This window comes from Anoplophora glabripennis, unplaced genomic scaffold (assembly GCF_000390285.2).
Source record: "Anoplophora glabripennis isolate ALB-LARVAE unplaced genomic scaffold, Agla_2.0 scaffold187, whole genome shotgun sequence".
In the NCBI taxonomy this organism is placed as follows: Eukaryota; Metazoa; Arthropoda; class Insecta; order Coleoptera; family Cerambycidae; genus Anoplophora; species Anoplophora glabripennis.
Window position 1 is genome coordinate 674672 of NW_019416381.1, and position 15718 is coordinate 690389.

At 33.4% G+C, this 15718-nt stretch overlaps 1 protein-coding gene across 1 annotated transcript in view; it reads left to right on the forward strand.

Annotated features, from left to right (window-relative positions):
• Positions 1-4406, forward strand: part of LOC108906721 (equilibrative nucleoside transporter 3-like) — a 12470-nt gene extending 8064 nt beyond the window's left edge. Inside the window, exon 8 of the mRNA XM_018710060.2 lies at positions 4226-4406. Coding sequence (XP_018565576.2) covers positions 4226-4337 — 112 coding nt within the window. The 3' untranslated portion in view covers positions 4338-4406. The remainder of the gene's footprint in view (positions 1-4225) is intronic.
• The last annotated feature ends 11312 nt before the right edge of the window (positions 4407-15718 follow it).

Below are 15718 nucleotides of genomic sequence, written 5' to 3' on the forward strand. Positions count from 1 at the left end.
TATATATACAGTACGCGCCTAAAGTATGGAATAAATTCAGTAATAACGAAACAAATTTTTTTGGGAAAAATCCTCGAGCAGGTCGTTTTTTAATTTAAAAAATACATATTTTAGCATAAAAGGCGATTTTCAACCGTCATTTGTTTTCGAGTAATGACGTTATCGACATTTTTTTAAATAGCAACTATTTTTTTCCTGATTCTGAAAGATCGTTTCATTGTCGACCCAACAGTATTAAAATGTTGCCATCTTCATAGGAAAGTTTTCGAGTAAGTAAATGACGATTGAATGTTAGAAAACGTAAATTTTATTCATTAAAAAAATAACAATTCCTATGTCAAGCAAATACAATTCATTAAGTTTTCTACCTAAATTAAGTGTTCGAATTGCCACCCACCGACTTCTTGACAATACCCAAGTCTGTGTAGAAATTCTTCTTGCACATAGCCCCATAAGAAATAGTCCAGGGGTGTAAGATCTGGGGATCTCGCGGGCCATTCTATCGGTCCTCATCTGCCGATCCACCCCCTAGGAAAACAATTGTCCAGAAAATCTCGAACAGGGCGCACATAGTGCGGAGGAGCACCGTCTTGCTGAAACCATATGGTGTCATCAGGAATATCAGGGTCATTATCGTTAGGAAAAATTACTGCAAGCGCTGGAACAAGTTCATTTTACAAAAACTCTAAATATCTTTCTCCTGAAAGGATTCCTTCAAAGAAGAAAGGACCTACTATTCTGTTGTCAACTATTCCAGCCCACACATTTAATTTCTGTGGGTGTTGGGTATGTGTCTCTGCCATCTAATGAGGATTTTCCCGACTCCAATACCTGTAAGTTTGACGGTTCACTGTACCACTGAGACAAAACGTGGCCTCGTCTATAAAAAGTATTTTCCGGTGTAAATCTCGATTTACTTGACATAAATCCATCATAATTTCACAAAAGTGTAAACGGCGGCGCGGCGGTTGGGATCGTCTTCATTGAGTTCCTGCACAAGTTGAATTTTGTAGGGATGATGTTTTTCCTCCCTCAGGATACGTAGCACTGTGGTCTGACTAATTTCATTGTTTAATGCAACCAATCGTGAAGTATTATGAGGATTATCTAACATACTTATCAAAATGTACTGTTTGTGATCTTCACTAACGCTTGGACGTTCAGGTTTTGGAATATCTACAACGTTGCCAGTTTCTCTAAATTTAGATTCTATCTTACTGACTGTTGATTGGCTGATACGGCGATCTGGATGTTTTTCATTAAATAAATCGCAAACTTCCTGCTGCGTTCTAATCTTATCCCCGCATCCGATAAGAATTAAAATTTCAATTCTTTGTGTGACAGTTAAATGTGCCAGAATACTTTTAAATTCAACAATAATTTTTATATCGTTTACAATACTTAGAAAGTCGGTATGACAGTGACACTTTGTAAAGATTTATACCTACGTGCTCCATAGAAAACTTCAGGAATTTCGAAAAACTAAATTTGATAATGTTTTTGCTTTATTTGAATTGATTTGGGTTTTTTAACATTCAATCGTCATTTACTCGAAAACTTTCATATGTAAGATGGCAAGATCTTAACACTGTTGGATCGACAATGAAACGATCTTTCAGAATCAAGAAAAAAATAGGGGATTGCTATTTAAAAAAATGTCGATGACATCATTACTCGAAAACAAATGACGGTTGAAAATCGCCTTTTATGCTAAAATATGTATTTTTTAAATTAAAAATCGAACTGTTCGAGGATTTTACCCAAAAAAAATTTGTTTCGTTTTTACTGAATTTATTTCATACTTTAGGCGCGTACTGTATATAGTAGTACTCAAAAAGGCCTACTTTTTGATATATTTTTTGATATGTGATTTTTTCAACGGCCTACTATTAAGATAAGAAAAGACCCTCAAAAATTAAAAAACATATTAGGCATTTTTTTAAAGAAATAAATGGATAGTATTTTCGATTTGATCACAACTCAAAACCCTAAATACAAAGTTTCATTATTATAACTTTTACAGGGTGTTCACAAAATAGGTGCAAACTTCAATAAATTTCACTTATTGCAGATTGTCCTGTATTATCAGTGGAAATATTTTCTAGGTATTTTTTCATAATTTTATTAACCGAATTTATCCATGCAGTTTCATTGGTTTCACTCATATAGGGTGCTCACAATAAGATATATATTTTTTTATACCAGAAATGAGTTTTACAACGAAATAAAATACTACCTACTGTTTTCTATTAGTTCTCCATGATTTGGTATGCACTGTTCAATTCGTCTCCTCTTGTTTCTAATAACTCTCCTCAACTGATGTAGTGCTATTTGTCAACATACTTGTTTAATTCTATTACGTAAGTCTTCTCTGTTCTGTAGCCTTGTTTTATACATTTTATTTTTCACAGTTCCCTATAAAAAGAAATCAAGAGCCGTCAAGTCTGGAGCTCTTGACGGCCACTCAACCGTTAGTTGACAATTCGTTTGTCGCGGCATATCCACTTTCTAGGGAAATTCTCATTCCACCAATGATGGACCATTACCGCATCTCCATCTAGTTGAAGGCAGTAGTTCTGTCTTGCATACATGAAGAGGAAATGCATGTCAGAAATGTCAGAAATCATTATTTAAAAATGTCAAAAAAAATCTCTGCATATAGGTTAACGTTAAAAAGAAGGGCCCGATTATTCGATCACATAAAATCCCACAAAACACATACATTTTTTTAATTAAGATATATGTAATAAAATTAGACAAGCATGTCGACAAATAATACCACATCAGTTGAGGAGAAGAATTAAACAGTGCATACCAAATTATGGTGGGCTAATATTTGAATATTATTTCGTTGTGAAACTCATTTCTGGTATAATAAAAGAAAAATATATTATTTAGCTGTCTTATTGTGAGCACCCTGTATCAGTGAAATCAATGAAACTGCTTCGGTTAATAAAATCATGAAAAAATGCTTTGAAAATATTTTCCACTCTTAATACAGGAAACTCTGTAACGAGTGAAATTTTTCGAAGTTTGCACCTAGTTTGTGAACACCCTGTAGAAGCTATAATAATGAAACCTTGTGTTTAGGGTTTTGAGGTGTGATAAAATCGAAAATGCCACCTATTTCTTTTTTTAAAAAATGCCTAATACGTTTTTTAATTTTTGAGGGTATTTTCTTACTGCAGAAAAGATCACATCTCAAAAAATATAATATCAAAGAGTCGGCCTTTTTGAGTACTACCACTTAAAAAAAAGAATCTTCAAAATCGGCCAACGCCATCCTAAATACGGAGGTGTTCCGACTTTTAGTGAAACAAACTGTAGATTATCTAACCTTTAAAAAGTAATAATCATCAATGAAGCACATTTCATTCAACAATAGTCGATGGTAATTATCGATTAGATAAAAATGTTAACCGGTTCAACATTTTTGTGAATTTGTAGTTAGAATTTATCAAAGTGTGATTTACAATTAGTTTTTTCCCGATATCCGTCACATGGTTTTATCACCCATGGCTAAGTAACTGGAGTGTACTCCTATATCTTCAACTCTTTTCCACTTAGATTAAATCGCTCCAGCCTATAAAAATATTTGTCTGACATAACCACAGACTCTTCTTATGAGTATATGTAAAACGATAATCGACATATTATGTTTTATGTGGTTTTAACAGTGCAAAAAAACATCAACGAACTTAAATTGTGTCAATGTTATCACGATATAATTGGTCTAAAATTTACCAATGACAATTTATTTTATTGATGTTTGTTGTTGATTTTTATGTTATTAAATGTCATTCGAGACAATGCGCTGTTAAATTTTATTTTCTCGATTTCGTATCAGAATGACGCGTGTATATTTATTTATTCGCTGTCTCAAATACACATTATATTCATGATTCTATCACAAAAAAAACAAATTATAATAAAATTTCACTGATAAATTTGTCTCTTATGATATTGTATACGACAAAACCACAATCTCTTATGATATATGAGATAATTAATTGTTTATTAATTATTATTCAAAAACATAATGTTTTAAAAGTGAACTAAAAGAAGATACGATACCTACGTTATACTAAATCTCTTGATACAACGTCGAGAGTCCAGAGTAAGGTATTGAGATTAAGCATATGTAAATAATTTCTAAATATTACTTTAGACACTTTAAGAACATTAATTTTAACTATTCTTGTTATGATTTTGTATACTTTTTTAGGATTATGGATCCGGAGAATATAGAAGATACCTACTTAGTATTCGCTAGTACCATCTGTACAATAGCAGCTTCAATGTCTCCCTTGTCTGCCCTTAGTGTGGACTTACTCTGAGGAAAAATACAAATCATGGAGTTCGTCTGTTATTACAAAAAAAATCCGATTTACTTCTGATGTATTGCCTTTAAAGTATTGCATTGTGATTTAAATATAATTCAAATTTTTTATAATGAATTATAAAAACGTTATTTAAAGAAATTTTCTTACGATTTGTATAGGCTATCGCTTATAAATATATGTACATACTTACATATACCTATTTTGTTTTTTTTTTGTCAATTTTGCCCTTTGCCTGGATTTATAAGAATATAGAGGATTTTCTGGTTTCCAGAGGACATATACCTATTGTTCGTGAGCAGAGTATTTGATTATCACTATTAGACTTTATAAATATGGATATGCATTTTAAGAACGACTAGCAATAACAATAACGAATATGTACAGGATGTCCCTGAATAACATGTACAACGGAGTACCACAGATTCGTGGACTCAAAATAGGCAGATTTAGACACCTATATTCGAAATCGCTTCTTTTCTCCGCTAGATGGCCTCAAAATTCGTGAGATTTTTATGAATTTTGTAAATAACTAGAACACGTATTATTCGATTTTGACTAATTTTGGTGTGTGGACGTTTGCTTCCAATCTACACATTTTGGTGTTATATAGAACAATAAAGACAACTATTTCTTATTTGATAGGCGATACCATTTGGAAGTCTTGTAGAATTTTAATTGAATGAGCGGTTTCGATACAAAAACATAATTTTTAAATGTTTTGCATTATCTTCAATTTGATCTTTAAATCATAGTACCTGCCAATTTTATTTTACTAGGAGCAGAATAATAAATATTCACAATGAATGCTCCAAAAAATCCACATGGTGTCAAAGTGAAACATTATTGATAGCATTTTTATTGGCACTGTTATTATACCCAATAGACTGAATGAGGAATTTTATTTAGAATTTTTTGCAAAATAATAGTTATTGGGAGATGTGACGGCAGAGCTGACATGTGGTTTATGCATGATAACGCTCCATCACATTTCACTGTAAATGTCTGACAGTATCTGAACCAAAAATTTCCCCGTCGATGGATCGGTAGAGGGATAATTGTGTCGATGGATCGGTAAAGGGATAATTGTTTCTGTTAACTTGCCTGTACGTTCACCAGACTTAACACCTTGCGAGTATTATCTTTGGGGATCTCTGAAAACAACAGTCCATGCTTCCACATCTAACACTGAAGAATGTTGTGGAGGCATATCCAAAATGCCATAAATGTTTTAAAAATAGCCATTAAAACTGCGAAGGGTGTCCTCTAACTTTCTTCGCCGAATTAACCTTTGTTGTAGAAACAGCTCTGGTAATTTTGAACAGATTTTATAATGTTGTACTAAATTTGACTTCAACTTTGTTACCTTTATCTCTAGCATTTCTTTAAATTGTACCTGCCAAATATATTTTAATAGAATATAATTTACTACTAATACCTAGCCTTTAAGAACTGCGCAAGACGTCCTTTAACTTTCTTTGCCGAATTATTAACCTTTGTTGTAGAAACAGCGGTGGTCATTTTGAACAGTTTTTATAATTGTATACTAAGTTTAATGACATCAACTTTGTTACTTTTATCTCTAGCATTTTTTATTGTATTTGATTGTTTTTACTAATTATTTAAATAAAATTAGGCACGTTGTAAATAACTCTGATTCCTCGTAAGTGTGTATCCATATCCCACATCGAAAAATGAAGTAACATGTGGTATATCTTGTCGTAGTAAACACTCATTAAGAATTGGCAGGTACAATGACTTAAAGATTTCACATAGGTGAATTAGCCTAAATCGGCCTATTTTGAGTCGACGAATCTGTGGACTTCCGTTGTACACGTTATTCTGGGACACCCTGTATATGTATAAATAATCTGATATGTTTTTAATCAAAAAATGGAGATGTTTTTTTGTTTATAAAGAGATAAAGATGTTGATTATTTTTTGTTTATTGGAATTGCAAATTGTTTATTAACGATTTTTTGCATAAAATTTTCCTTTTAATTAAATTTTTTCCTATGAACTATACCGAAATTTTGGTTCATTTTTGAACTAAAAAGCTGAAAGGGGTGCATTTTCACCCCTATCTCCAATTTCCACCCTCTAAGTTAATAGCACTCCGCGGTTGTTTCATTTAAGATGAACCTTTGAACGACTCATGCAATAAAATTGCTTGAACGTCATAATTTCTTTTAACTCTGTTTTTTTTTTTGGATATAATCAATAGTCTTAATTACTTAATTTATCTGCTTCCACTTTAAGTGTATACACAGACGAGCCGGCGAAGCAAGAAGAGCGCCAGAAGAAAGGGCCCTAGCCGGCGGGGCCCAGCCAGGACAAAAGGAGGTCCCACAAAGCGCCTACACCGGCCGCATTTGCGGTCGGGGTAGACGACGGATGGGGCCCACCTACGAAGGCTGTCCAGGCCTACACGAGATGAGGCAGGATAAAGAGGGATAATCCCCCTCGATCCCAAATCATTGAGGCCAATTTCTAGCCATAGAATAATGGCGCGCGCGCGGCGGCGCACTTTAAGTGTATTTTAAAATTAAATTAGTATATGACCAACAATACAATTATTGTACTAATAAATAAGGTGAAAAAAATTTAGCCTGATTCACATTTAAAGTTTCCAACAATAATCTAGACATATTTAGTTTCGATATCAAATTACCTTTTAAAAATGACATTTACAGAAACATTAGAATCTAGCTGTGTAGATAAGAAGAAATAAATAAAGGGATAAATAAATAAGGGATTAGATAGATATTCACTATTTTATTAGATAAAATATATTTGTTTCTATGAATGTTCGCTATCAAGATGCAGAGTCGGCGCCGGCGGCGGCGGCGGCGTGCCGACCCAGTGCTTATTAAGCAACGACATACGATTCTGATCGTTGAGCGATTGATTATTGAAATAGCCAGTGACTTATGTGTTGCCTTTATTTTTTCGAATTTTTTAAATGTAATGGAAAACTAAAAAAGTACACATTTTAATGTGCAACTATTCTCTATTTCATCTCTGTTATAAGTTTGTTACAATTATTTCATATTTCTGTGCGTAACTATAATACTCCGTGTTTCTGTGTAACCGTTCTTGCAGTGCAAAATTCACAACCGCTCCTATAAAAACAGTTTATAAACTCAGTAGTAATATCAGTTTACTGAGAAACAAACTATTAAAACACGTTTCAGGGCATCTACAGATTTTTAAAACAGGTTTTCCTTAACTCTTAGCTAATTTGACGTGTTTCATTACGCTTTTATTTCTACCTACGGACTTTCTTCTGTATGTTCAAAAGTAAAATACCGAAAAAATAATTCCAAGGTCATTTGCAAGTTTCTTGTATACTCCATTGAGCAATATTTAATAATATTAGATATGTAGCATTTTTTAAATAAATTATCTAGAAATATATTTTTTCTAATTCCATGACGTCGTCCAAACAAATTGACATTTAATTACTATGTTGTTGATTCATATCAAAAAATCAAGATTGGAGAAAACGTAACTAAACACTCGAAGCTTGTTAAATTATCAAAACCGGTGATAATTACTAATTGTCATCAATTCCATTAAGGTTACGAGTATTACAGCATGTATACATAGTACAGTCCGTACGATATTTGTTGAAATAGAATTCCTACAAGACCTCTGAGTCATTTTCTTGGAATTAACCGCATTCCACACCCGAGGTAGAAAAACATTGGCGAAAAATTTCGAGGTACGCCCCTGCTGCAGTAAATCGTTATAGTAGTTTAAACAATTTTCTTGGAATTCTATCTCAACCAATATTGTACGGACTGTACACTGCATGACTGAACTGTCCATCATATACAAGTAGTCCTGATTAACCAGTACCAATTTTCATTTTAAATAGGATACCACTAGATGATACTTTGACAACAGAGACAGATATTTATTTATTCTTTAAGACATATAATGTATAAGAAACGTCATAACTGTTACAAACAAGTTGTCAAAAAAAGAAATTTTAACAAATATACAGCATACGTAATATATAAAAAAACATAAAATATATAAAACATAATATAAAAAAGAGTAAATAAACGTTACAATTTATTAATTAAGTATAAAAGTCTGCGGTACTATACAGTGTAGGAAAGTACCGATGGTCTATCAGAAGTTACGTGAGAGCGATAAAGTAAGCCATAGAAATCCATGTGATAAACAAGGATGGCTATAATGAAGGCATCTAATAGTCAACGCCCATTTCGCCCTTCCACAAATAAGAAGTGGATCTTATGACGCCTTCATAATAGCCATCCTTCTCTATCGCATGGATTTCTATGGCTTACTTTATCGCTTTCACGTAACTTCAGATAGACCGTCGGTACTTTCCTACCCTGTATAAGCACTTTCCAACAAGATACAATTTTAGATTGAATTTAAAAGCATATACATTTTTTATATTTTTTATATTTTCTGGAAAATAATTGAACACGTTGGCATCAATCCGGCTTGGAGCTTTAAAAGTAATGTTTACTCTAGAGCAGGGATGCACATACCGCGGCCCGCGGGCCACATGCGGCCCGCTGTCGATGTTTATGCGGCCCGCCAACGAATTTTAAAAGTATTCTACTTGCCGCGCTCCGGTCCAAGCATATTATTACGAGACTAGAAATCTGTCACATCAACTAGATTACAGATTCGCGAAACACGTCGATCCCCGAACAAAGTGGATGGTTCTCGATGTTTGGTAACTCGTATAAATACGACGCATCGCCGGCTACCGGGGCAATTATGTTTTGACTACGGATAAGCGAACGTTATACTGTTTGAGAACTGTAATCTGTGACGAGTAAATATTTCGTCGTTCGAACTTGGCTTTTACCGACTTTAACATATAATATTAATTTTGATATGGATAAACCAGGCCCCAGCAAGAAACGTAGTCGTAAGGTTGAAGATGAAAATCGACAGTTTCATGATATTTGGACCGAAAAATACTTTTTTATTTCATCGCATAACAAAATTGTCTGTTTAATATGCAAGAGTAGTGATTCTATTCCGAAGGAATATAATGTGAAAAGGCACTATGAAACCCAGCATCCAACTTTTACCAAATTAACGCGAAAATCGAACGCAAAGAATTTCCACTTTACAACGGGAACTAATAGGCCAGCAATCTATGTTTACAAAACCAATTCAAGATGCTGAAACAGCCACTGAAGTTAGCTTTGAAATATCTCGAATAATAGCGAAAACTTGTCGGCCTTTTAAAGATGGTGAGTTTGTTAAGCAATGTTCGGATATCGCCGCAAAAAAAATTTGTCCGGAAAATGTAAAGAAGTTTGAAAAAATTCAGTTAAATCGGATGACTGTTCAAAGAAGAATTACCGCATTAGCAGAGAATATAGAAGAGCAATTAGCTACGAAATCGAGAAGTTTTGAGTATTTTTCTATAGCGCTCGACGAATCTACAGATATAAGTTCAACTGCTCAACTATTAATATTTTTACGAGGTGTAACGCAAAATTTTGAAGTGAGTGAAGAACTGATTGGTATGAGTTCTTTGACAAGTCAAACCAGGGGAAGTGACATGCTCAAAGCTCTTCTAGAAAAATGTTCTATAATGGATTTGGATTTAACGAAAATATCTGGAATTACAACTGACGCAGCACCTTCAATGGTTGGGATAGTAACTCTGTTAAAAACATATTTACAAACTAAAAACATAAATACCAAGGAATTAATGCAGTTTCATTGTATTATACATCAAGAGGCCCTCTGTTCAAAATTATTTGGATTTGAAAATGTTATGAAAGTTGTAGTACCGTAAACTTTTATAAAATCACGAGGTCTCAATCACCGACAATTCAAACAATTTCTCGAGGATATTGAAAGCGAATATGGTGATCTCCTGTTTTACACTGAAGTAAGGTGGCTAAGTAGTGGGTTGACACTACAGCGATTTCTTAACATGATTGAAGAAATCCAACTATTTCTGGCGGAAAAGAAAAACGACGTCCCCGAACTCGACAACCCTGATCGGCTGTGTGACTTAGCGTTTCTTGTAGACATCACAAATCACTTGAATGTCTTAAATACGCGACTCCAAGGCAAAGATCAATTGATTTCGCAGCTATACTCTCATGTTTCGTCCTTTCAATGCAAATTGAGTCTTTTCAGGACACAAATCAATTCAACCAATTACGGCCATTTTCCGAACTACAAAAAAATTATGGAGAAGTAGTTCAATAAAACTGACGTCAATTTCGCTCATGTTGAAAAAATTGATATTTTGATACAAGCATTTGAAAATCGTTTTGTAGACTTCAAAAAAGTTAAACCGCTATTGGACATTTTCAGTAATCCTTTCAACATTTCACCCGAAAATGCGCCGGAATTAATGCAGCTGGAATTAATAGACATGCAAAATGATGATAATTTAAGAAACAAATTTAATGAAGGTAATTTACTCAACTTCTACCGTTGCGTTGATAAAAACGCTTATAAAGAGTTGCGAATAAATGCATTGAAATGCGCAAGCTTATTTGGATCGACGTATATTTGTGAACAAACGTTTTCAGTGATGAAACTTAACAAAACGAAAAACCGAAACCGTCTGGCAAATGAAAATTTGGAAGCAATTATACGTGTGGCTACAAGTAATGTGGAGCCAAATATAAAAAAAACTTGTTAGTTCAATGCAATGTCATGCATCAAAATAATAAAATATGAAATATTACATTGTAATGATTACATAATTATTACAACAAACATTTTTGAAGGTTATTTTATTTGTATCATTGTATTTCATACTATTTAAAAATAAAAAATTTTGTGTTAATAAATATTGTTTGTAGTGGCCCGTCCTTGGCTTATATTTTTCCCAAGTGGCCCCTGTTCCCTATAAGTCTGTGCATCCCTGCTCTAGAGTAAGGGATACGCAAAACATGCTTTATTCCAGATTTACGTTATAGACGTCACAGTTAGCTAAAAACTTAGATTTATTATTAAGCATAAAAACAAACATATCTGAAACACATAAAGGCCATAAAGGGTTAAGAGTTTATATTTACCAAATAGTTCCCGACATGAATGTGTTCTAGGGACATCAGTAATGCATCGCAATATTCTCTTTTGCGCTACAAAAACAGCACGTGAGAGAGTGAAGTCACCCCAAAAGGCAATTCCATACCTTAGTCGGCTTTCAACTTGCGCGTAATACAGTTTTAGTAAATGGTCAGTTCCAATTACATTTCTAATGTTACAAAAAAGGTAATAAACAGATGCGAGTTTAGATGTTAAAAATTCACAATGTCTCTTCCAGTTTAAATGCGAGTTCAGATATAAACCCAGAAACTTGCAGCAAGTATCATGAATATGAAACTTAGTATCACTATTAACACAAAGCTCAAGATCACCAAGTGGTTTCTGCGAGGTGTGGAACCTAAGAATTTGAGTTTCTACCGTATTTTGAACAAAATCAATTATTTGTTTAAAATGTTTAGTAGTAGATTGCATTTGGATTGTGTTGGGACGCTGTTTGAAACATGAGATTTTAGATATTTTTTACGAATTATTATATTTTCTCAGGCTTACAGATTCCGAACACGTAGAAAACGACTATTTGTTTATTACATGCTGTTTGTACAACAGGAGCCTCATTGTCTCCTTTCGCAGCAGTCTAAACAGATTTGAATTGAATTTAAATTTGATTTAAATTTTATTTTAAATTACGAACAATTTTCCAACTTATTTCTGACACAGAAACAACCAATCGCAATTAACCAAACCAACCGATTATTCAACTAAAAGTAATAATAATAAAGACATTTATTTCCAACAGGTATACATCACCCAATTGCAGGAAACGCAGGGAAAACGAAAAATATACATTGAAAATTTAAAAAATCATAAAAAATACAAAAACAGATTTAAATTATTAATAGATGCCGATATACATATACAAACATAACAGTAGTAAATCTACAGATTTAGTGAAGTAATGACACAATGTTTAATTTTGTAGACTGTCGGCATGAATATCACATTCACTGCAAATTGCATTAAAATTGCTACCCATTAGTACATGTACCGGTGATTTTATCAAAAGGTTGCTGTGAGATATATGCACCACAAGAAGACGTTCGTACCTACTTCGAAATCTTGGAGCTAAAAAATATAAATATGCCAGTAACTTACTGCAATCAATTCTATCATGAATAATATTATATAAAAATGTTACTGCCACAATTGTTCGTCTTCACTCTAAAGAAAACATATTAAATCTGTTTAATAAAATAGTGTTATCAATTCCCCTTTGGGGGCACAAACCATCCTCTTTAAAAGCTAAGTATTTTAGAAAACCTCTTTGAACTGATTCAATAATATCAATGCAACAGTTATATAATGGATACCAAACAAGAATACAATATTCTAGCTTAGACCTAACTAGAGAATAAAAATGAATTTTTAAAGTATAGGTATTTTTAAATGATCTGGTATTTCTCATTGTAAATCCAAGTGCCTTTGATGCAGAAAGCACAATATTATTAATGTGCTGTCTGAAGCTAAGACCACTGTCGAAGTAGACTCCCAAATCTTCCACAATATTTGTAATAGTAGATTCAAGGTGATAATTATACAGAATACGTGATCTTCTCCTAGTGTAGGATACTACATTACATATTGAAACGTTGATATGAATGTGATATATTTTACACCACTGTAAAATGAAATCAATTATTGATTGCAAATTATAATAGTCATGAATACTATTACTACAATCATACTCGACAAATTGTTTTCTGCCAGATAAATATGACTAAAAAATTTTTAGCAAATATTGCGCAAAAACCCAGGCGATCAAATTTAAAAAGTAAAACGTAATGGTCCATCTGATCAAATGCCTTTTGGAAGTCGAAGTAAATAACATCCACTTGTTCATGTTTATCGAGAGATTCACATAAATATTGAGCTAAGCAAGCTAAATTTGTCATACCATACAAGATCTTTACATTTTAAATGTTGGGTAAATGTGATTGTACATTATGTCAAAGAGTTTTGAAAAATTACACAATAATGATATAGCCCTAATAGTAATAGTAGTAATAGCAATATAGTAATGAACATATGAATAATATTTTTATTTGAATAACATATTTACAAAATTGATAAAAATACTGATGGCAATTATTCAGCTTATGCAATCAGGTATACTAGTCTACTATTAAACTGGTCATATACCGTACGCGCCTAAAGTATGGAATAAATCCGGTAAAAACGAAACAATTTTTTTTTTGGGAAAAATCCTGGTCGATTTTTAATTTAAAAAATACATATTTTAGCATAAAAGGCGATTTTCAACCGTCATTTGTTTTCGAATAATGACGTTATCGACATTTTTTTTTAAATAGCAACCCCCTATTTTTTTCTTGATTCTGAAAGATCGTTTCGTTGTCGATACGACAGTACTAAAATGTTGCCATCTCACATAGGAAAGTTTTCGAGTAAATGACGATTAAATGTTAGAAAACGTAAATTTTATTCATTAAAACAATAACAATTCCTATGTCAAGCAAATTCAATTCATTAAGTTTTCTACCTAAATTAAGTGTTCGAATTGCCACCCACCGACTTCTTGACAATATGCAAGTCTGTGTAGAAATTCTTCTTGCACATTATGAATTATTTCTGGGGTAACTCTGTGTTTTTCATCTATAATACAATTTTGGAGTTCTTCTAAATTATGTGGTCTATTAACGTACACTTTGGACTATAGGTAGCCCCATAAGAAATAGTCCAGAAGTGTAAGATCTGGAGATCTCGTGGGCCATTTTATCGGTCCTCGTCTGCCGATCCACCTCCTAGGAAAACAACAGAAATTCTCAAACAGGGCGCGCATAGTGCGGAGGTGTACCGTCTTGCTGAAACCATATGGTGTCATCAGGAATATCAGGGTCATTATCGTTAGGAAAAATTACTGCAAGCTCTGGAACAAGATCATTTTGTAAAAACTCTAAATATCTTTCTCCTGTAAGGGTTCCTTCAAAGAAGAAATGCCCTACTATTCTGTTGTCGACTATTCCAGCCCGCACATTCAATTTCTGTGGGTGTTGGATATGTGCCTCTGTCATCCAATGAGGATTTTTCCGGCTCCAATACCTGCAAGTTTGACTGTTCACTGTACCATTGAGACAAAAAGTGGCCTCGTCTGAAAAAAGTATTTGCCGGTGTACATCTCTATTTACTTGACATAAATCCATCATATAATTTCACAAAAGTGTAAGCGGCGGTCGGAATCGTCTTCATTGAGTTCATGCACAAGTTGAATTTTGTTGGGATGATATTTTTCCTCCCTCAGGATACGTAGCACTGTGGTCTGACTAATTTCATTGTTTAATGCAACCAATCGTGAAGTATTATGAGAATTATCTACCATACTTATCAAAATGTTCTGTTTGTGATCTTCACTAACGCTTGGACGTTCAGGTTTTGGAATATCTACAACATTGCCAATTTCTCTAAATTTAGATTCTATCTTACTGACTGTTGATTGGCTGATACGGCGATCTGGATGTTTTTCATTAAATAAATCGCATACTTCCTGCTGCGTTCTACTCTTATCCCCGTATCCGATAAGTATTAAAATTTCAATTCTTTGTGCGACAGTTAAATGTGCCATAATACTTTAAATTCAACAATAATTTTATATCGCTTACAATACTTAGAAAGTCGGTATGACAGTGACACTTTGTAAAGATTTACACCTACGTGATCCATAGAAAAACTTCAGGCATTTCGAAAAACTAAATTTGATAACGTTTTTGCTTTGTTTTCCCAAAAAAAAAAAATTGTTTCGTTTTTACTGAATTTACTGCGTACGATATAGTAATTGTAATTTCAAATACAATATATTTTGTAATGAGTACTAAATACGCAAAAGTAATGCGGGTTGTATAACGTCAAACACAGCTTGATTCAAAATTTTCACTCAACAAAGTGCTTTCTGATATACTTGTCAACTCTGTAGTCGTGTAAGATAACCACTTTCATGTTGAAAAAAAAAATCGACCAAGTACGAGGTCTGTTCAGAAAATAGCCGAACTTTTTGAATTACGCGTTAATGGAGATATTTAGTGACATGTGGTTGGCAGCATTTCGTTGCGCATAACCTCCTCTGTAACTACACGTTTTTGGATTGTTGATACCTCATTTAGTTTGCGTAAAATTGGGGAAAACTTTTACGGAAATGTTTCAACTATTGAAACAAACTTACGGAGATGATGTTCTGGGTCGTACGCATCGTTATGAATGCTTTTCACGATTTAAAAGTGGTCGTCAGTCAATTGGAGATGATCCTCGACCAGGAGGGCCTACGACTTCAACTGATGACTCCCATGATCAGA